This window comes from Hermetia illucens, chromosome 2 (assembly GCF_905115235.1).
Source record: "Hermetia illucens chromosome 2, iHerIll2.2.curated.20191125, whole genome shotgun sequence".
NCBI classification, from domain to species: Eukaryota; Metazoa; Arthropoda; class Insecta; order Diptera; family Stratiomyidae; genus Hermetia; species Hermetia illucens.
Window position 1 is genome coordinate 155,347,119 of NC_051850.1, and position 24,135 is coordinate 155,371,253.

Sequence of the window (24,135 nt, forward strand, 5' to 3'; positions counted from 1 at the left end):
CCAGCAACTTCAAGGAGATTGAGTGAAGCAAGAATTGGTTGTGTCAACATTCTGGCCCAAGGAAAGTCTAAGGAAAAACAGGGTCGAAAATATTAACAGATGCAGAATGGAAAAATATCGGGAGCCGATAATAAATATTGATTTCCCCGTAAATATTTATACTCGATAGGCCTGGCATTTTTTGAGATGTTATTATTACATTGAATTTTCACTGCAGCTGTTTAGAGTACTGATTGATTTCCTTCTGTGAGATACAAACAACAAGTTGCCCTAGGGTGGGTGGAAAAGTATCTTTTCACAAAGACACAAGGATGTTAAATTTTGTTATACAAGCAAAACCGAAATAGGGAATGGAAGTAAGCTGCTCGTGAGGAAGGTATTCTAATCAAATGAAAGAAAATTAAAAAATAACAAATGTTAAACTACAACCATATAATGCCAGGAATCCTTTTTAAAACCCCTACTTCTGATAAACTTTTCTCCTCATTCTCCAATTAGAATGCCTAACCGTTCAATCTAGGTCAAAGGGTAGTATATGTCCCAAGGAAAAACGGGATCGTTATCATTAATGGAGCACAAAACTTAACAAACGCCTGATGAGCCAACACTAACAGTTCTGTTACCAAAACGAAAACTGCAGCCGGAGAAGAATCAAATTGTGTCAACTACCCTCCAGGTTCGGGGTTGGGTAGGGCTGACAAACATACACAGAAAATGACCGGTTACGAAGTCATAGAGGGAGCTTCGGACTGGACTGACCACACAAGGTTAGAACCGATAAAGGAAAAGGACAAACAATTTTCGCAATCTCCCAGAAATGTAGAGATCAAAAGCTTCACTATTTTGTTGGTACGCTGCTCCAAGCTTGCAAAACAACACTACCTTAAATCTCCTGGTGGGCTTGCCTCTTTAAATGTTTCCTTTTAGATTGTGATGGGCTGGTGTTTGTACGTCTTTAAAGCGTGTGACAAAATGCATATAGGGGACACAATCACAATGGGGTTAGAGGGAAATTTGGGGGTTTGCCGGAGTAGGCCAACGGTCTCCTGGTTGCTGATACAACTCGACAGATTGGCCGTGGCAGGTTTTAATATTGCAATAAAACTTGTTTTCAGCATACTGATAAGTAAGGGACAAAAAGATGTGCTAAGGGGAGACTGCTGGGTTTCTCATGTAGTAACTCTGACTGCATTTGTGGGGAGGGGATACCAGATCATACTTCAGGAGTGAGAATTGGATTTATTTGGGAGGCGCTTATTGATTTGCAGATCTCCTCCAACGATGAACGTAGCATGAGCCTCCTCACCATCCCCCACTAAGTAGAAAAAGGAAAGAAAATTACATCAGTGTAAAAATTACCAAGCAGTGCTGGGACTTGGAGAACCAACCGAAGGAACCGCGGATTGGATTAACTACACAACGGCGAACGAAAACGGATGAACGATTTGCACATTTCCTCATGACTCGTGCGGTCCCCGTACAGAAGACGAGCTACTAAGCTAACCGATACCCAGTCCTAATATAGGGTTGATGTAACAGCGTTACAGGAGATGCGCTGAACGGGAGACGTTTTCCCGGCAAAGAGCCTAGTAGTCAGTCAACAAATGAAGCCCGCTCTTCTCGATTTGAACGAACGACTATGCGCTTTGCGCTTGCAAGGGATATTTAAAAATATGATCCTCATTCACATCCACGCGTCTGCCGGAGACTGCAGAGTCAGAGAAGAATACCCTCTACGAGGCAGTGGAACAAACCCTCGATGCCTGACCCAGGTATTGTACCAAAATTATCATTAAACATTTTAACAGCTAAGGAGGGACGGAGCCCGTGTTCCTTGGCTTCATGACAACATAGTCTGAATTATCAAACTAGCAGTGTCGCACGAAATGGTTTTCAGAAGTACCTGGTTTTCACGTAAAGCGGCCCACAAACATACATGAGTCTCTCAAGACGGGACCACTTTCAACTAAATTAACTACATGTTTATCAAACGCCGTCACCTTTCAGCTTTGATAAATGTCCAAACATATGGTTGCCATTCACTCTTTCCTCTGCTGTTCTGCGCGAAGTTCCCTTGGGGCGACCTACTCGTTGGCCATCTCTGGGAAATGGAATGCACTGCAGGGGGTAGCCCGCAATGCAATTGTGGCCCCTTCTTAATGGGCGGCCTATCTAGTGCCATTTGCGTCTTCTGAACACAGTGTGTATGAGTGGTAGACCTGTGGATCGACCGTGCTTTTCATTTGAGGTAGTATCAGGCCAGCGGACTCCGATGATACCACGTAAATTTTACCTTGGTGCAGCATTTGATATTTTGCATCATCATATGTCACTCTGCTAATTATTATTTGTTTCTTCAGAATGCCCCTTCTGCATAGATATACTTCCTGTTCACACTACGGAAAGCTTTCTCGAAATCGATATGAAGAGCAGGTGAAGTTAAAATCTAAACTGCACGCACTGTTCCAAAATGATCCGTAGGGTGTTGATGTGGTCAATGCAGGAAGATCCGAACCTGAATCTAGAGAGGAAGCGGCTGTCGGTCGATCAAGTTTTCGAGATATTTGTGGCGGTGTTGATTACTTCCATACACTTGCCTGGAATTAGAACTTTTAATTCCTTTCTTTTCTCAGAAGTGACCTACTCCCTAAAAGTTGGCTAATTGCTAGAAGGTCTAGGCTAGATTAGTCACTCGGTAGAAGGGACAGTTTATTCATAACTCTCACTTTTGTGACCACCACAAATCAAATATAAACAGGTCGGAAAACTGGATGCTTGACGCTTCGGGCATGGGAGGTTTTGTATATTTCTTTTTTAAAAATATTTGAATGAACATTTGCTCCATTAGTACTAAGCACCTATACGCATATATTATGTGGGAGTATCCACTTTCGCGTGATATTGGCGTTCAAAGTCTTGAATTGACAACTTTGACCTATTATAACTTTGTTAGTAAAGGTACCACCAAACTTGGCAGAATTATGCTCTATGTTGTAGAAAGAAGAAGAGGAAGAAGTGATCACTTTCGACCCCCCGCACTCTCCACCTTTCCAAAAAATGTCCAAACCGACACCAGCTTCGAAAAGTACTAATCGAGTCCTTTCATTTGATAGCTGATGGCTATATTTGGTGAAAAAAATTACACCCTCGTTTTGCATGTATGGGGACCCCCTTAAATTCGACGTAAAAAGATGTAACTCACTTTATGCATAAGCGCTCACAGTACGCACCTTTCTACCAAATTTGGTGTCAAACGCTATAACCGCCTCCGAGAAAAATGCGTGTAATCGACAGAGAGAAAGTCATCAGCTTTGTTCTTCTATATGCAGTACCAGTGTGGGCGTTGGCGATAAAAATCGGGAAAAATCGCAGACAGCTTCAAGCTGCAAATCGGTTAAGCGCTTTCCAAACATGTTGCGCCTACCGAACAACACCTTATGAGGCAGCATGTGTGATTGCGGGGATGATCCCGGTAAATATTCTAACCGATGAAGCAAGTGGTCTGTACGAGAATCAGGAAGCGAGCCTAAACAAGCTAAATGAGCATATGCGGTCATTGGCTGCATGGCAAACAACATGGGACCAGGCGGAGAATGGCCGATGGACACATAGGCTTATCCCAGACATAACGACGAGTTACGATCTGATTCAGTTCTTAACCGGACTCGGTAGATGTAAGAATTACTTCTGTGGGTTCGGTCTAGATGAATCACTCGATTGTCCCACGTGTGAAGGTGTAGTCAAAAATGAAGAACACGTTTTCTTCGCCTGTCCAAGATTTAAAAGTTCAGGGAGAAAGCTAAATAATAATAATAATAATAATCGTTGGCACAACAATCCATATTGGATCAGGGCCTTGAAGTGTGTTAGAGCACTTCATTCAAGACTGTAACGGTACACTACAGTAGGCTGTAGGAGACAATGTGGTCAGCATTGCGCTCGCCCGAGATTATTACCCTGATTTGACTCAGGTACTCATTCACAGCTGAGTCGACTGGTGTCCGACGTCAAATCACGATACAAATCCCTCTGCCACCAGCGAGATTTGAACCGTGACCTTCCGTACGACAGCCTTGTGCTCTAACCACTCAGCTATCCGGACAGCGAAAGCTAAATACCAGTGGAAAATCTGATAAGGTAAGGTACATGGTTCAATCAAATACAACATGGGACGCTGCAGTTGCAATGGTGAAACGGATCCACCAGCAGCTAGAAGCAGCAGAGCGCCACGCAAAGCAGTAGCAACTCGTTTAGTGTAAACAGCTAAGAATTGAACAGCCCCGCGAAGCAATACCAGGATGGTGGTTCCGCGGGGAGAGTTTAGGTTTTAGTTGGTAAGAATCCGAGCATGTCTTAGATACGTATCAACAACCGGTATCCGGCCTAGGCCTGCCTTAATAAAGAACTCCAGACACCCCGGTTCCGGAGGTCCACCAATTCGATATCGCTAAAAGCTGTCTGGCGTCCTGACCTATGCCATCGCTCTGTCTCAGGCAGGATCTGCCTCGTCTGCTTTTTCTACCATAGATATTGCCCTTATAGACTTTCCGGGTGGGATCATCCTTATCCATACGGATTAAGTGACCCACCCACCGCAACCTGTTTAGCCGTTCATTGATTTCGTCGTTATGAAGGCTACCAAATCGTCAATCCTCATATAGGGTGCCAAAAATTCTTCGGATGATTCTTGTGTCGAACGCGAACAAGAGTTCGTAATTTTTCTTGCTAAGAACCCAAGTCTCCGAGGAATACATGAGGACTGGCAAGATCATTGTCTTGTACAGTAAGAGCTTTGACCCAATGATGAGACGTTTCGAGCGAAACAGTTTTTGTAAGCTGAAATAGGGTCTGTTGGCAGCCAACAACGCGCGGATTTCATCGTCATAACTGTTGTGATTTGCATAGGAGTACTCTCTAGGGTCCGATCACCTTACTTCGTTTGGGCCCAGAATGTTCGGTTTATATTGTTGGAATTCCCGCTCGAGTTGGAGAAAGTGAGCATCCTGAAGACCCTCGCTACGGTTTTCGCGGAGTGTACGCTCATTCCAGAAGCCAATCATGGTCCGTTTTCGATAGTCCAAAGCTGCAGGTTGCTAGCCTACAAGTTTCTATCCTTTTTAATCGTCTCTTGCGACAACTAGGGAAGACTTTGAGTGTCCTAACTCTAAATACAATTCAATATACTGGGAAAATGGATTCCGACTGAGTTAGTATCGATTTCAGTGGTGGAAATTGAGTTAGGTTGGATTGATTCCAATTGCTGCAATATCTGCATCTCATTTCCAAAAATCACCAGTCATATCGTGAAATGTATGTATGTACACAAGCATCGTTCTTGACCCAGCCATGCAAAAATTTAGTCTACGGGGAATCGTCAATTTTTCGACAAAGGTGGAAATATTATGTAAATTATTCGCAATTCTTCCGCATTAGGCTTTTGTTGGAAAAATAAATTAGGAAAAAGAACTGCTAATAAATCATATTAGCGTTTTCAAAGCGAAGGTAAGTAATTGTATCTTTGAAATATTCTAGGACGTAATCTTTCCAGAAATGTGATTTATTTGCATTGCCCCGAAGTTCCAAAAAAAATTTGGTTGCAACTCGTTGGAGATTGCTTCCTCCATAAATCACTGGGGTCCATTGCAAATTTTCCAACCTTAATGAGCATAATTTAAGATTTGCCTTTGGGTATAACTCAGGGGACGTCCGTGTCTAGACAGTTGGAAAACATTGGAAAAATTTTGCAATCATCGTGTAATGTCTGACAAATATTTCTCTCTTGGAAAAGAGTCCAAATGGCAACTCATTGATGCCTTAGAGCACGGTAGTGCTGCTTATGACTCCTTTGGATTTGTATCCACTATCTAAGGATTCTCATTTTAATTCTGGTAATGAACCAAGCGCCCTTGTCGGACGGATTAAGTGCATAAAAACTGAAATCATTCGTGGTAGAAATGCTCCAATTTTTAATCTTATCACTTGAAATAGCTTTTTCTGAATTAAACGGAATCTCATTAAGACTGGGATCACAGAAAAAATATATTTTATGCAAATCTTTTATCCACTTCCGAAAGAGACTGTGTCCTTTCTTTCTTCCTAAAAACGGAAAATGGAACAGAAAAATCAAATGGCAAATCTCAGATATAATTTCTCGCTTTCTTCTTATCTGCGAGAAAATGAATGCCTCTAGAAGAATTAAGTGTGATAAAAGGATTAGTCACTTAAATTATCCCAAGAGGACTCGTTCTTATCCTTTTAACTAATTATTTTCTGGTTATATTTTGTTCTCAAATTGCATGGGGTTATCTGAAATGAGTGTAACCTTAATCGTATTTATTTAGTGGGAAGATATCAAAGTTTTTTGTTAAGACAAACACGAATGGTTTAATTTAGACAGCGGCAATATGGATGGCGGAAAGTTCAAGGATTGGAGTGTTAATTGTGTTTGAGATGGTTGTTTGGAGAAGGACCTGAGATTTCATGTTGTTTTCCAAAGTTCTGCACGGATACGGCGTTCGAATAATCGGGAAGGCTTTGGTCCTGATGTTATTTCTTTCGAGAAAAATGAAATAAATGTTTCATTGCAAAGTTAGGTTTATTTACACACGAAATTTCGGTTTGGCCTGAGTATAATTGTTTGAGTTTTATTTGAAGCGGTTGTTGATGGTATCATGTCTTGTACTCGCAAATATTTGTGTTTGGAACAAGGAGAATGTTTGTGGATATCACCATAATTTATGGAACAATTAAATTTGTAAATTACTGGGTCTTATGAAAGAAGGATGTTTGTACATTATTAAATCCTTAATTCAAAGTAATGACAAAAGCTGAGTTTTGAATAAAAATTGTCTGAATTAAAAAGTTCCGTGGAAGAAGAAAAGTGTAAAAGGGAAACCATTGTCGTGAGATACGTTTCCTGAATTTAAAATCCACGTAAGACGATTCTAAACAACTGAGAAATCGGCCTAGGTGGGAGGAACGAAATATAATATACAAGCGCCTGTAGGATACGAGTCTCTTTCAATAAGTCATGCTTGGAGGCTGAAATCAAGGAGTCCATAATATCAACAATGAAGAATCGGAAGTAAAAAAGCCAGAGTTTCAATTATCTCGAAACCTATGGAATCGGCGGTGAGGACGGAATTCTGCCATGCCTAACAGCGGAATTATTTCCTGGCACGTGGAGGAATTAGAAACTGGCATTACTAGCGCACTTGATTAAATCAACAGGAACACAGCTTTAAAAGCATTGTGCCTGCTGGATTTAATGGGGAAGATGTAAGAAGGAAAAAATACAATGAATTGTTTGCTTTTTCACATTTATCGTTGAAAAACATCGAGGGATATGGAAGTTTCCGTGATGAAGCAGGCTTATTTTGTGACGGCAGTAAAATATGTATTTATTTAAGAACGATAAACAGAGATACTTCAATTATATAATATATTGTCCCCAGAAGGAAGAGAAAGAAGACAGCTTAACCTACGCTTAAAACTAGAGAACATACAAGAGTGCAGCTGATCCAGCTTTAATGTGTTACTGCACCGACATGTGTGTGTGTGTGTGTGGTGGGAGAGAAGCTGCAGCTTTTGAGCACTCAGGCCGAGTTGGCCCATTGTACTCGCCACCCCCATCTAATGGAATATTCCGGATTCGTTAACGTATCGCAGGATTTCCGTTAGTGGATGTGATGTTGCCCGTCGTAATTGGAGAACATCGGCACCAAAGATCTGATGCCTGATGCGTCCATTGGGGGGCATTCACATAGAAAATGCTCCGTGGATTCCGCTTCCTTACTACTACACGTGTCATCTTGAGTAAATCCTATTCTGAACATATGCCCAGCTAGTAAATTATGGCCTTTCAGAATGCCCACAATACACCTGCAAGTCCTTCTGCTTTTCGACAGGATAAACTTTGCGGTACGTATGTTCGGTTCTGGCAGGAAAAGTTTGGTGTGTCGAGCAGCATTTTGGCTCTGCCACCTGTCATTATGGGAAGCTTGTTCCCGGTTTTTGAAAACAGACTTAGCCAATGCTACTGATACTCTAATTGCTGGCTCCGGTTCCACCATAGGGAAGATTGACCCCTCTTTCGCTAAAGCACCCGAGATTTAATTTCCTTCTACGCCACAGTGACCAGGTACCCAGAGTAGTTCCACCGTATTAAATGTAGAGACAGAGTTCAAACGGTTTCTGTATTCCTGAACGATTTTCGGGGTGATCAAAGGACTACTCAATGCCCTCAATGCAGCTTGGCTGTCACTGCAGATTGCGATGTGCCTACCCTTCAACCACTCGTCAATCACCCAGTTTGCCGCCCTTAGGATCGCATAAACTTCGGCTTGAAAAACCGTTGCATATTGTCCCAAAGCAAAAGCCCACTTCTCGTTTTTATTCAATAGGTAGACTCCGGCTCCAGAATGTCTCTCTTATGTCTTTGAGCCATTGGTGTAGAAGACTTCCGTATATCCCGCCTCGCATTACTCTGAGTTTTCCCAGTCCTCTCTACGCTTCAGGGTAACTTCATATCTTCTATCAAACAGATGTATGGGGACACGAGAATCGGAAGGCATTGTAAGAACTGGATTCAGTCCTCCCAGTAGCTCTTCCAATGCTCTGTGCCCCCCACATCCGTTGTTTCCCCATAGATCTAATCGTCTATGAGCTGCTCTCATTGCAGTGCTTTGAATAAATATATCCAGGAGCTGCAAATTGAGTAGTGCATTCAGAGCTGCGCCGGATGTCGTGCTCATGGCACCAGTGATACCCAGACACACAGTTCTTTGCAGTGCGGCTAGTTTACGGTGAAAACCTGTTTGTCTCACCTTAGCCCACCACACTACGGATGCATATACGAACATCGGCCTAATGATGGCAACGTATATCCACATTACCACATGAGGCCTGAGTCCCCATGTCGAGGCAAAGGTCCGTCTGCACAGCCCATAAGCTGTGAGAGCTCGTTTCATCTTTACCTCTACATGTTTGTTCTAAAGAAGTTTTTTATCAGAGTGACTCCCAGATATTTCACTTCTTCGGAGAATTGAAGGGTAGTACCTCTCATCTCAGGGAGGCAAAGTCCATCCTGTTTTCTCCTTTTTATGAATAAAACCATTGGAGTTTTATTTGGATTAACTGACAGACCACGTCTGAGGCACCAGTTGTCTATCAAATCAACGGCACGTTGTATATTCCTACACACCGTTCTAAGATCCCGATCAACAGCAACCACAGCCACGTCATCAGCATAAGCTTGAGCGTGTATTGGGAAATCTTGCAGTTCGCATAGTAGTGGGTCGATCAGCATACTCCACAGAAGTGGCGAAAGCACACCTCCTTGGGGCAGCCCTTAGTTGCTTCTGTAGTCAGGTAGCGATCGACCGCCACCTCAACGCACAGCAATCTTTGCGTTAGCGTAGCATGGATCCACTTAATTAAAGCATCATTAACACCATGCGCTCTGGCGGCATCACAAAGTTTTTGAAAAGGCGCACAGTCAAAAGCCCCTTCAATGTCCACGAACACCCCCATCGCCTACTCACCATTCCAAGTTGCATCCTCCTGCGCCGACATAGTCTCAGAATTGAGGAGGGAAAATGAAGAGCGAGCTCTGCAGAAGACACTTCGAAAACTACAGCGCAGGGCCTACTATACGAAGGCGTATGGTATGTGATATCAGCAGATGCAGAGAAACCTCGCAGTCCAGTAGAAAGTTTAAAGGAAGAACACATATCGAGGAAGGTTCCGCATAGTTTTAACTAAGAACGAGTGGGGTCGCGTAGTGTAGTCCGAACAAGGGAAAAGGGATCAGGTGAAATTGCATTGGGTTTTTTCTATGGAAAAACGATCACAGTTGCGAGAAGGGAACGAAATGATGGAGCAGTAGTCAAGAGTACTACATATAAGGAAGTTGAAAAGTATTAGCTTGTGTAAGATCGTGCTAAAATCAGAGAAGGTACGCAATATGAGGCCAGATATTCAGGAAGGGCGGTTGCAGACATTCACGTACTTTCTATCGAAACGGAGCTTATTGTCGAAAGTTACGCCGAGGCCTTGGACTGATATGATAAAGGGTGGCAGGCAAAAGAGTAGGAAAACAGATTGGGAGAGCATTCAAGACGGTATCACATCTAATGGTCCCTGGTGTAATGCCAATTGATTTGTAACACACCACCGAACCAGCCTAAGCTTGACTGGAGGAACAGGCGCAAAGCAAACAAGGGATAATAGGAAGAGAGGGACAGTCAATAATGACAAATAGAAATGATAGCGGTCTCATAATAGAACCTTATGGTACACCAGAGGAGGGGCTAAAGGAAGGGAATATGCAACCATCAAAAGTAACGTGGCAGGACCGATTAGTGAAATAAAAGCCGGGTCATGTAATGAGTGAGAGGGGAATACTAATAGAGGGGAATTTTGACAAAAGTGCCGTGTGGTCAAAAGAATCAAAAACTTGATAAAGATTCATGTAGATGACATGCAGTTCCTGCCTGGGGTTTAGAAATTTGGTTACGAAGTTTGTGGTGGTTAGAAGCGGTGGAACGACGTTTCACAAATCCTTGTCATTTTTGTGCTATGAGGGGAGGAAGTGCGCAGTTAACCAGTCGTTGACATCCGATTTTGTTGAAAGTTATTCGAAGATGGAAGGAAATGAACTGTTTGTTTTTAAGTAAAAAAGGGGTTAGAATGGCTGTCAGGGGCTGGACTAAGTTCGGCGTTAAAGTTACTATTGTGGAACTCAACTAAGGAAGGAGTAAGGAAAGGCTTTGGAAGAGACTCGGGGCAGGCTGCACTAAATTGGAGTGGAAGCAAGATGGAGAAATTGAGTTATAAACTGAAGAAAAATTACAAAGTAACGCCTGCTAACGTCATGAACGTGGGAGAAGGGTGGGAGTGATGCTTGAAGTTTCCGCAAGCTAATATATAGCTTCGACACTACTCACACACTCACTCCTAGACTTAGATATCAGTGCCTTTACTTTAAAGTGACTAAGATCAGGAAGTATTGTATTCTTTTCTTGCTTGCTGCTGCTTGCTGTTTAAGACGGAGCTTTTTATGAATCCCAGTATTGAAACAAAGCAGGTAAGAGCACAGGGACCTGGCAGAGTATTGGATGTCACGAGGAAATAGATTAGTTAGAATGGTAAAAAAAAGTCGAGAGCTTCGTCAGAAGATGAAGGAGTTTGTGGTGACCAGGACTGAAATCAAATCTTCGAAATTGGCTTTTCGAAAGCTGAACAAAGCAGAAAGCAACATAGCAGCGGGATGATGGATATCAGGAGCAACCTAAGGAGGAATATTTGAAAATTGGGGAAAGCAACGCACAGGCAAATTGGAGAGGGTAAGATCAAGAGTGCATTTTAAGTGATTTCTGGTGGAATTGCACTGAAAGTGGAAGGAGTTACTAGAGAGAGGGAGAAACTAGAGTTAGGATAATCAAGAAGCCGGCTAAGATAGGGGAGACATACACAGAAAATGGTGAATGGCCTTGCTTTGGGTGAATAAATGTTCAGGGTAATAGTGTAAGGTTTATAATACGATAAAAAGATGGGTGTAGCACGGAATAGACTACACAGAAGCCGCTAAACGCATTTCTACATATGCTAAAGAAGAACGACAAGTCTCCGATCCTCTGGACCGACTCTGCAATAGCAGCGTTCGAAAAATACAAAGTAGATCTTCAGAAGGCTACTCTACTAGGTCATCTAGACCCGGAAGCGCAAATATCATTATACTATGATGTCTCAGACGATGTTGTGGAAGCTGTACTTGACAAACGACTCAACGCAACTTAGCAATCGCTTAGGTTCTATCAAAAGGTATTCTCAAGGAGGCTGAGGGCAACACTCAACGGACGTCACTTCCAGTAATTACTTGAAGGCAGGCAATTTACCATCCGCAGAGACCATAAACGTTTGGTGTTCACCTTTAATCAGAAGATAAATACCGAACCAAGGAGAATTAGGTAACTCATCTACATTAGCTCCCCATAAGCATAAGGTACCAGAGCGGAACCAACAACACAGTTGCCGCTGCACTCTCCAGGGTGGAAGAAATAAGTCTGCCTAGACTTAAACCTCCTGGACATCCACGGAACGGAAACCTTAATTTTGTGTGAAACAACCTCAAAGCTATGGCACCACTTGCCGATTTCAGAAGAAGTATCTTCGACAGCCTTCAAGGGCGCAACCACCCCAGCATGTGAACTACTCGAAGACTTGTTTCTCAAAGCTACTTCTGACCAAACATGAATCCCGGTATTAGATGATCGCGAGCTGGCACAGCTTGCCAACGATCGAGGATCCAAAGTACACCTTCACACCTAGAGGAGCTTTTTCACCAGCGGGTCGTTTCGAGCACATCCGCCTCAATACCATAGGCTCTTTACCTATGTCCGAGGGAAAAAGGTCCTGCCTGGTCATGGTCGACAGATGTACACGTTGGGCAGAGGCTATTCCAGTTGAACAAACTTCAGTGGAAAGTATCGCGAGGGCATTCTATGACCACTGGATAGCTAGACTATAGAGAATCACAATGGATCAACGACGTCGATTCGAGTGGACCTTATTCAACAGTCTCGCGCTGTACCTAGTCGCCGACCATATCCGAACCACGCTCTACTATCCACGGACCAACGGATGTGTCGAACGCTGGCACCTACCTCCGGAAAATGCTATCATAACTCAGTCCAATGACCCGCAGTGGACTCGATATTTGCCCACAGTTCTATTACGCCTTCGCTTCGCGCATAGAGAAGATACTGGACACAACACAGTCGAATTGAACGGCACTGGCTTGCGGCTTCCAGGTTAATATTTTTCCCCAACAGCGATCAACACAGACTATCAACCAATAGCGGAAAAACTGAAGAAGAAAGCATCGGCCGACTTCGACCATTATCAACTAGGACGGGTCTACTAGCCCAAGGATCTCTCCTCTTGTACACGCGTCGTTCTACGAGGTGGTGCCAAAAAACCTCTGAAACCACCTTATGACAGACCTTTTAGAGTTCTGATACGTTCGGAGAACACCATACAGCTGCCCGACAGGGAAGCAACAATTTCAATGAACAGGCTCAAACCAGCGTACTTGCTACGAGACTTCGGAACACCACAATCACCGATCAGGATCAATCAGGAGCGATCGACGAGTCAAACCCAACTTCCGATTCAATATTTAGCATGGGGAAAGCATTGGGGGAGCTATGTGGCAGCACCACTATTTCTCGGAGATGGTCCCACGCAAGCCAGCGAATACACAACCTGGAGCTCAACATTAAGCCACTATGGATGGATTGCACCATGGTCAGTAGTTTCCACTTATGCCATAGCGCGGTAGGGAATTAGATCGGCGCCTCTCTGTAAATGAATTGATGTATAATAAATAAACAAAGTTAAATAATATTGTTTTAACTTCCATTCGATAATATCAGTGGTTATGCCTTGGTATTTGAAAGAAAAACCATCGTTTGGGCTAGAAATCTTTTTAGAATTTATTATCATCTTTGTTTAGCTTCCTATTGACCTATACATTCCAACAGCAAAATATATCAGAACAAATAGACAGGAAATGACCCACCGAATTCGATATTTCTGCTCGCCAGATCACGGGAACGATTCTCAATAAAGAAGCCATCGATTCAGCACAAAAGCTAAGTGCTCCATTACAGAAACCAAATCAGTGATCAATACTGATTGTTCCCCAATATATTTGAGCATTCATCCCTTAATAACTCACTAACAAGTCTTCAGAGAATTTGTTCAACTAATCACTTGTTCCACTTGAACGTCTATTAACCTGCGAACTCCTAGCAAACAATTGAACAATTCCTTGCCAGCTTGCTTAATGGCAATCGGTCCCTTCCACCGAAAATAGAACAAATATTTACATCGTGCTGTCTGCCGGTATCCTACTTACTCCTGGGCATATTTTTATGAATTCGGCAGCCAGGGTGCTGCCGGAAAGGAATAAATATAAAATTGTAACTCACCTGGAGGCGTATCAATCATAGGTTGGCCATTTTTGTTCGGGTCTAGTAGAACTTTTTTGGTCGAATCTGTACTCAAACTTTCAGGACTATGGTCGTCAGGAAATTGGACACGTTTTTTCTTCAGACTGTTGACACTCTGCTGTATGTACGCGGGCGGGGGGTTTGAGCTCTTGTTCGTCGCACCTGGAATAATGGAAAGGCATATTTGGAATTTGTTAAGCATGTTGGTGTCACTCATATTAATATGTTTTCTGAAGGAAGGAACTGATGGGCAAACATGATGGTAGGACAGACGCACTTGGGAATCGAAATCTGAGAAGTGTAATGAACGCTCATTTGTTTATTTTTGGCAAGGACTCTCAGGCTACTTTTCCATTATTTGTTGACAGACAGTTTTTCCTATCTTTAAAACAAAAGCTTTTCAGGCAACGTATTTGTGCCTTACTCTAATTTTTTCTCAGCGTAGGTTAGTGCAGATGTGGGGCAACACGTGTGGGAATACAAGAAAACGAAGGAGGACAATTCGAAAGGACTATACAAAAGCGAAAGGCAGTAGGAGTAGCTGTCCATTAAGCGATGAATAGGTGTTTTAAGAAGCGGCAGAGAGTCGTATATTCAGATTTTGAATAGCATAATAAGGCTGGGATTATATTTAGGTATGAAGTGGTATCAAGGTCAGAATCACTATCAGTAGAAGTAAATATTATTTACGAACGCAACATATATTTCCGCCTTTTTGGACATATACTTCTTGTGGCCGGGGTGTCTAAAATATGAATATGGAATCTATTGATTTGAATTCTCGAGGTGGTAAGAACTGACCGAATTGGAATCCTCCCAGGATTATGAAGAATCAAATCGTCGCCGAAGCGTGGATGTTGGAGGCCTCCTCAAACAGAAATTTGTGGAAGGCATGGCTTCCACTTCAGTCAAAAGATTGCATTTAGTGGCTACGGTGCAGCCAGCAGAAACTGTCACTTTGAGGGAAACTCGAAATGCGACTTTGGTCGGTCGGCTTCGAATACGCATATATCGACCTGTAAGGGGAAGAGGAAAGTTCAGTCAAAGAAAACATCAGCTACTAAGAAGGGGGGACTACAGATTAAATTGTGTCTGTCATAAGGCTCTCTTTCACCATTCCCAGCGGAAGAAAGGAAAGCTGCTGACCTACACGATATTGGTCAAATGTGGCTTGTGACAATGAAGCCAAGCGTACCGAACACAATGATCCTGGGAGGGCTCTCAAGCAATGACGGAGGAAGGGTTTCTGGAAGAAAGTGAAGCTTCTTGGGAATGAGGATATGGACAGAGAAATTGGACGCAAGGATGCGGAATCTTCGATGTAATATATGGTTGGCGGACTATAGCGCGTCAGCCAGACTTACGCGCTATTGTTCGCGAAATGCGCTTCAACCCTTCCCTCCCTTTCCGAGACGCTCGCACTCCTCCTTTATCGTTCTGCGTCAAGTGTCCTTGGGGCGACCCATTTGTCGGTCGTCTCAGGAGCAATGCAATTGATGCCTTCGGATCACAGTGTGTATGAGTGGCAGGTCTCTGCACAGGCCGAGTTCTTCGTTTGAGATAATGTCAGATGTCAGAGATAATGTGGGGGAGCGAACAGATGTCATCAGTGAGGAAAGATGACATAGTCCATTGAACTCCTCCTCATCCTCCGGGCAAGGCAGCATGAAGAACGTCACCGATAACAAAAAATAATAATATCGGCGACAGAATGCTATCCTGGCGAACTCCGCTTTAGACCTCAAAATCGTCCGAGATTTTACCGCGGCTCGACACCTGACATTTAGCGTCATTATATGTCGCTCTGATAATGGCTATTAGTTTCTCCCGAATGCTCTCTGCGTACAGAACTTCAGATACACTCCCTGTTCACGCTATCGGGAAGATCTAAACACCGCGCACTCCGAACTGATCGATAGCGTCTTGATATAGTAAACGCTGGCAAATCCGGATTGGAAACCAGCCTGCTCTCTGTTGATTAAGCTTTTGACAATTTCCTTCATGCGTTCCAGGAATATTTTAGCTACTACCTCTGCGACGGCAGGTACCCCCTCTATTGCCACACTCAGAACGGGTGTCCTTCTTTGCAATCTTAACCATCCTCTTTTTCACTCTCTGGGAAAAGTCTGGTATTCCCAATATTTTTATACGAGTGGGAGTAGCAGATTTGCAGTAATTGCAGAAGCTACTCAGTTTGAGTGATGATGGCCGAAATGATTTCTTTTTTGCTTGGAGCAACAGTCCGTATCCGCATATTAGAGTGACTAAACATTTCATCCACAGAGGAGGAATTTAACTGAATGTGACACGGTTGAGGGCTGTGGCGAAGTATTCTGTCCACCCTTTCATTTGCTCATTATCATGAATGAGAGGTCGACGGTTGACGTCTTTCACAGGACCAGATTTGCGTGATGGGTAGCTCCTTCGTGATGCAGTATACGGTTGTAAAATTATTGCGTCCTGCAGTATCTTCCGCTTCCCTGATCAGCGCAATAACAAATTTTTGCTTGTCATGGCATACACTATACTGAACTTCTCGGGATTTCGCTTGGTATCGTGTCACGCCCGCCATTAGATGTAGCAGTCAATAGAGTCTTCAATCACTTCCGTTAATCGATCCGCTTCCATGATTCCGCAGTCAGCCAGATCATATGGCCAGATTGGGACGAGACATATTACCTGTGTAGCACCCAAGGAAAGAGCACTTTTGATGGCAACTCAGTAATAATCGATATTCTCGGGTACGTTACTCAGCGTGCCGTCTGATCAGTAAGATAGCTTTCCTACTATCGAGCAGTTGGATCATACAAGCGGTCGATGTTGAATGTCATAGATCGCACTGTTCCAACCGTTCGAAAAGTGGTTGACGGAACACGCTAGCGAACGTAAGCGACCATCAGATGGTGATCCCTTTCGAGGCAGGTGTCAGCACCCCGGTACTGCTGCGCGAAGCGGTCGATCTGATTGCTCGTACGGTGTCGGTCTGATGAAACTGATCTTCCGGCAAACCCTATGCTCGAGCAATGTGGCACCAATGAGGAGGCGATGAAAGTTGCAGAAATCCACGAACTTCCCACCATGATCGTTATTGTCGCCAAGACCATGTTCCCCCATTACATGTGCGAGCAAACTGTGGTCGGAGCCCCCCCTTGGCGTTCAGATCACTCATCACGATCACAATGTCACCTTTAGGAAATCTCCCCTGAACTGCGTGTAGTTGCTCGTAGAAAGCATCTTTCTCCATTGTATTGGAAGTCTCCATTGGTGCGTAGGTAAGTGCAATCATAATAATAATAATAATCGTTGGCGCAACAATCCATATTGGATCAGGGCCTTGAAGTGTTTTAGAGCACTTCATTCAAGACCGTAACGGTACGCTAGCGTATATTGTAGGAGACAATGTGGTCAGCATTGCGCTCGCCCGAGATTATTACCCTGATTTGACTCAGGTACTCATTCACAGCTGAGTCAACTGGTATCCGACGTCAAATCACGATACAAATCCCACTGCCACCAGTGAGATTTGAACCGCGACCTTCCGTACGACAGCCTTGTGCTCTAACCACTCAGCTATCCGGAGAGAGAGTGCAATCATGATGCCACTTAATCCGGACCCTGGACGGAATCTTCCAGTTAGCAATCCGTCAGAAGCCCTCAAAAACAAGTCGACATGGAATTCACGTCTGCTACCACTTGGCTAACCAGGGCAGAAAAGCACATTGCTGCTTGAAGGAGAGGAGTAGTCCCGAAAATACTTACTTCGCTCAGGCCAAGGATGTTCAGTTTATATTTAAACTTTAGGAACTCACAGCGTGAATATAACATAAGAGGCTCCTTAAGTGCTCCAAACGAGACTCCCTAAACGGGGTGACTGGACTAAGTATAACTCTCTGAGAAAACCGAATCGAACTTTCATGACCTCCAAAGTTGAATCAATCTTGAAAGTAGACTATTCGGGAGAACAGGCGGCAGAAGTGGGAGGGAGAGAATTAACAGTATCTGCCAACCTTTCATAACCAAAGTGTTGCAAGGAAAATTGGAACACTGCTAGATTGGTGCGGAGTTGCTACATTGAATATCGAGCACTCTATAGCATTTGGCATAGATAGCATTTATCCAGCAATGCTAAAGGAAGGTATTGAGCACTTACTGCGTCTGCTAAGCAATTTATTTCAAGCATATCTTGCTCTGGACTACATGCTTATTTCTTGGGATAAAGTTAAGGAAGTCATCATACCGAAGCCTGGAAAAATTGACTACTGAAACGTAGAGAAAACTGGGTTGAACAGAATATACTGGGGCCTTCTACATCGATGACTGGAAAGTAGAAAAGCATTCTGGAGCAGGAGACTACCTTTCGAGTAAAAACGGAAAGTAAGCTTTTCCTTTGAAACAATATGCAAAGGTCATTAGGATCTTAGGGTTCGCAGCCCGGGTGATTGACGAGAGGTTAAAGGGCAGGCGCTTCACAAACTGCAGTGATAGTCAAACTGCATTGAGGATGTTGGGTGATTTTTTTGTCATTTCGAAAATCGTCCAGGAATATACAAATTGATAGTTGTTTTCGGAGCAATACAACGATTATAGTAGTCACACAATTTTTCGATACCATTTTTTTAATACGATTTGCCTTTAGCCCCAAAGCAGGCTTCAGTTTCGGCGATTACCTTTTCAACGGCACCAACATTTTTTTCCAACGAACATTCTCGTGAGGTCTGAGGAGAAGGAAAAGACGCTGGGGGCCAGATCTACAGAATACGAATCATTTTCAACGCCGCGAAAACCGGTATCTGGTCTAGACCTACCTTAGTAAGGAACTAACTTCAGACACACCTGCTTTACGTCGGGGTTCAGCAATTCTATATCCCTAAAAGCTGTCTGGCATCCTATATGCATCCTAACCTACGCCGTCGCTCCATCTCAGCAGGGTCGGCCTAGTCTTCTTTTCCTACCATAGATATTGCCCTTATATACTTTCTGGGCTGGATTATCCTCATCCATATGGATTAAGTAACCCGCCCACCACATCGTGGTTATGTAGGCTACGGAATTGTCTATCCTGTAAGTGATCAAAAATTCTACGGTGGATTCTTTTTTCGAACGCGGACAAGAGTCGCAATTTTTTTTGCTAAGAACCCAGGTCTCCGAGGAACACATAAGGACTGACAAGATCATAGTCTTGTACTCTAAGAGCTTTGACTCTATGGTGAGACGTTTCGAGCAAAAAAGTTTTTGCTAGCTGAAATAGGCTCTGTTGGCATCCAACAACCGTGCGCAGATTTCATCGTCATAGTTGTTATCGGTTGTGATTTTCGACTCTAGATATAGATAGGAGAATGCGAATGCGGAAGCAATTCAATGCTCGATTCATGCAATTTTTCCATCGCTATGTAATAGTCGCTGTTAATAGTTTTTCCCTTCTCCAATTAGTCCAACGCAACATCTTTATCTCCATTACCGCAAGAAGTCGTTTACTGTCTTTTATAGTCGGCCAACACTCAGAACCATAGAGAGCAACAGGATGGACGAAATTGCGGTAAATTTTTGATTTGAAACGTTCGTTGATACGTCGATCACAAGGAACACCAGTTATGGAACGTCACTTCATCCAGGTTGCGATAATCCGTGAAGCAATTTCATAACGCAGTTCTCCATTGGCTGATAGCGTTGACCCGAGGTATTTAAATTGCTCAGTTCTGGGCAGATCACTGCCCCTGTCTATGATGTCTGTTTTATGAGGATCGGTCGTCAAAAATTCAGTTTTGTTTAAATTCAATCTGAGACCGTATTGCATGAGGCGATCATTCCATTTTTGGACAAGTTGCTCGAGATCACTTTTACTATGAAACGCTAGGAAAACATTATCTACATAAAGCAGGGTATAGGGGGCAGGACATTGGATGTCCCGGTTGACGGTGTTCATAACAAGAACAAAGAGGAGTGTGAGAGGGCACTTCCCTGATGAGCACCAACAGAGATACGAAGCGGTTTTGATACACCTGTCATACTTCGAACTGCAATTGAACCCAGCGCACGAGTTCTTCTGGCAATAAATGTTGTCGTAAAGCGTACCAGATTAGTTCGTCTAGCACACAGTCAAACGATTTCTCTCGCTCCAGAAATACAATGTAAAGAGGGCAATGCTTCTCATGGTGTTTCTCCATGAGTAACCGTACAGCGTGTATTACGTCAGTAGTTCCGCAGTTTTTGACAAATCTAGCTTGATTCACGGTTATTTCAACGATTTCGTGAATACGGTTGTCAAGAATGCGTTGAAAAATCTTCATGGTATGGGAAAGTAACCGGATCGGACGGTAATTTAAATATTCCGCTGGATTACTTTCTTTTTCTATATTGGAACTGTGGTACTGTGGTGCCAGTCAGATGGTATTCTTTCTTCTTGAATAACCCGATTAAGGAATTCAGAGTGTTGAAACCCGACTTTTCGCTTTCAGATGCCATGTCAGGTCCTGTGGCTTTAACCGATTTCATTCGTTTTATTGCCTCCTCGACTTCAGTTGCGCTGACAGTTAAACCCTTGAGTGTTTAACGTAGGTACCTGTCGTGGAGACTTAATCCCACGGTCTTCTTAGGACACGGATTGATTTTGTGACCACAATCAAAGCGCCGCTGAGACAAGCAACAACGGTACCAGTCTATACCTAGTGCGTGGCTTAGCATTCATACTGGTGGATGCAATACATACCTAAATCTCTACCGAACTAAGGAGTACGGCACCCGTGTTGAAACGCAACACCACGCCGAGGTCCGAAGGTCTCTTCTCGCTTGAGCACAACCACAACCCCCATGAAACTCCCACTAGGGGGCCTACCGCAAATAACCGAGCTGTCCTCACATACAATGGGAGTTCACCCGAAGTATATGAGTCCAGGGGCTTTCCCGGTTCCCATGGTACCAGTATACCCCTGGTAAGGCTTCGTGACCAATTTCCCACTTCAGATGAGTCCCCGTACAGACTCGGGTCTGATCGCCCTGATTAGGCCTTTGGAGCATTCGCCTACTGCATCACGGCCGGCAAACCAAAGTGAGTACAGCGTCTCCCGGTGCCACCACTATGGAGGTTCTCCTTGGCCACTTGGTTTTGGTTTGGCCGATAGGGTTGCTGCCCCACCTTCCTCACCGCCACCTCTGAGCACCAGTTGCGCTGACAGATGGAACTGCTCCAAATGTCGACAATGATTGTGGAAGTGGACGATGAGCAAATTCTTTAGTTGAAATCCGCTCGAAATATTCTCGCCATCTATCCCTTGCGGCTCGACGGTTGGTATGGAAAGTACCGTTCTTATCATTAACGCAACGGAAGTGTTCGATATCCTGAGTGCGTTCGTTACAACTTTTGGAAAGTCAATGCAAATCTCTCCCACCATTCCGAATGTCCAGTTTATCGTAAAGATTTTTATGATGGTCCGCTCGGGAGGCAGTGACTGGACCATTACAAAGATCAGGCATTTTATAGAACTAAATTGTGCTTGCGAACGGGACAAAGACTGAAGAAAAAGAAGAAGAAGACACGTTAATGGATAACGCCAGTGCTATTTAGCCGTGGCAAGGAAAGATCTTGAGGATGTCTGCTTGCGCTCCTGTGATGATAAATTTGCGGGGTAGAAATAGAAAACAAAGCATTCAATAGCGTTGGGAATCACATCGTTTATTTTTTAATTAGCTAAAATGTATGAGTAATGATAGGCTTATCGTTAAGTTTTAATTAGCTTCTGAATTACACTCATCATACAACGACTGGATGACCCAGGCAAAAATGGTGCCGAATGCTGGGGATGTAAGGTGTATTTATAGGCGTTTCTGGACTGAGGAGAGGAGAAGGGAAGGAGGCAATTGACATCTGTCTCAAAATTTCTTCAGAGGCCCGAAATAGAGTCACACAGTGAAGTACCTACAGATAAAAGGATAATAAAGGGCCCGCATAATTTTCACCTTTAGCCCGGATTTCACCCGATAGTCGTGTCCATACATACTAATAAAATTAGGTCTGAATAGGCTCAAAAACAATTGGATGGACACCCTACAACTTAAATCCCTACACCTGAAAATAATTATGAATAATGAACACATGAACTTCAAGTGTAATTTGCTTAATAGAGAGAAGGGGTTCGTCTCTACAATTTCTCAAAGGGTTCTTACCCAATAAACAAATTTTCCATTTCGTGCCTTGGGAATAATAACCCGAATACATCATTTACTTAAATCTAGAATGAAATAATGAAGACTAGGCTAAATCCCCAGTTCCGAACAATATCAATCACTTACTGAAAGGAAATAGCAAAAGGAAGGCAATTTGTTCACACACATGTTACCTGTTAGGTTTCCATTCATTTGTGTTTCCTCCGGAATTATTGTGAAATTCGTCTGGGGACACACCAGCGGACTCGTTACTGTTTTACTCTGACGAAACGTATTCAGGCAGGTCGTTGTGGAGGCAGGGGGTGGTATGTAACGAGCACCACTTTTCGGCTGAAATGTAATGAAAAATTCTACCATGTATTCCTTTGATGAATAGTGAGCTCTGCGCGGAGATGGAACACTGCGGGAGCTCATAACAAATTACAATTTCTAAGGTTAATTACATACCTGGCGTGCGAATCCACGACCGGCTCTGTACTCCTGATATTGTGATATCACGCATAATAGACAGTATACCTGTCGTAAAATGGAGAATAATGGAGTCTTTATTAGCACATGAGGGATAGAATACGTGTGGAGATTTAATTGCTTCTGTGGGAGTACGGAGGGTGGCATAGCGTCTACCAATTGTCTGCTAGTTAATCCTGTTAACACTACGTAAATGCGGTGTTGCAAGCCATCTACTTAATATTCTGTCTTAGAAGGACATATTTCATGAAGAAAATTTTAATCCAAAATACATTATTTCAAGTTCGGGCAGAATTAAGTAATTTTCTGCTCGATTTTCACAGATCCCTACCTCCTACTGTTAAATAGTCAATAAACCAGAATAATTAGGATATATAGCTTTAACAAGAAAGTTCAATGGACACATTATATTTGGTTATCTTTCGTGACTAGACCCTCGCCTTACTTTCCTTTCAAAGTCCTTGAATGCATATATCAATCCAGATATCAATAAGTTAATTGATCAAATGCGTAATTAAAAGTTATGGGCCATAAAAATTTTCCGCAGAATACTGTTTATTACTATTCTCTCCTTAATCCTCAATATCTTATTTATGGTTTCACACAACATTGAGTGTAAATTATTGGTTTGGGGAGGTGCCTGTGTTATGTGTATTGTTCTACGTTTCTTAGCTATTCTAAGGTTAATGTGGTTAATAGGTGTGCTAGTGTGAGAAATGATATGAATTTGTAGGGCATAAAAAAGTAGGGTGGAATTATTCTATAAATGGAACGATTTTTTGTATACACAACTTGTAATTGCATCTATTTCGTTAACAGACATTTCATCCTACGAGCGCTATCCGTTTCAAGTAAAGCAGTAACAAATCAAAATGGAACTACCTTTATTACTGCACTTAAAACCTTGTGTCTCTTTTTTGGCAGAAATAGAACTAAGTAACGCATCAACAACTATGATTTTTGACATTTAGGCAAGGTCCTTTTGTATATACTTTCGGAAATGTCAGCTTTGTGCGATATTATAAGCATGCCAGGTGACATAATGCGGAGCTGGTATCAGAACTTAATAAATTAAGGGTTGTAATCGCAAAATGAGCTGGACAATGGCCACAGATCATCCTAGTGGTCGGAGACGACCAAGAAGGAAGAGCTATTCCAAAAACCTAAAAAGAAGGCGAAATTGACCGTACAAACACTAAAGGCTCATCGAAGTGTTCCGTCGACACGTACTTCTTTGCCTCTATCCTAGACCATCTGGGGAATGTAGAGGTTGCTTTGAGCCCTTCGGTCTCTCAGGTGTCATCTTATAAAAATTCACATGTCCTTTTAACCGATGCTTGTTTCTGCACCAGATCCTGAAAAGCAACAAACAGGGGGATCTGTGCCAGCCTACCGAATGATTAACACGCGAGCTAAATTGGCGAAATGAAAATAAAAGAAATAACAGCCCGACCGTACGTGTAGAGCCGCAAAACTGCAGACAACAGTGCCG

At 43.2% G+C, this 24,135-nt stretch overlaps 1 protein-coding gene across 1 annotated transcript in view; it reads right to left on the bottom strand.

The window, feature by feature from the left end:
* LOC119648958 overlaps positions 1 to 24,135 on the bottom strand; it is a 161,013-nt gene that overhangs the window by 9,487 nt on the left and 127,391 nt on the right. Inside the window, exons 5-7 of the mRNA XM_038050876.1 lie at positions 22,623 to 22,691; positions 22,349 to 22,505; positions 13,995 to 14,177 (exon numbers count right to left, since the gene is read on the bottom strand). Coding sequence (XP_037906804.1) covers positions 13,995 to 14,177; positions 22,349 to 22,505; positions 22,623 to 22,691 — 409 coding nt within the window. The remainder of the gene's footprint in view (positions 1 to 13,994; positions 14,178 to 22,348; positions 22,506 to 22,622; positions 22,692 to 24,135) is intronic.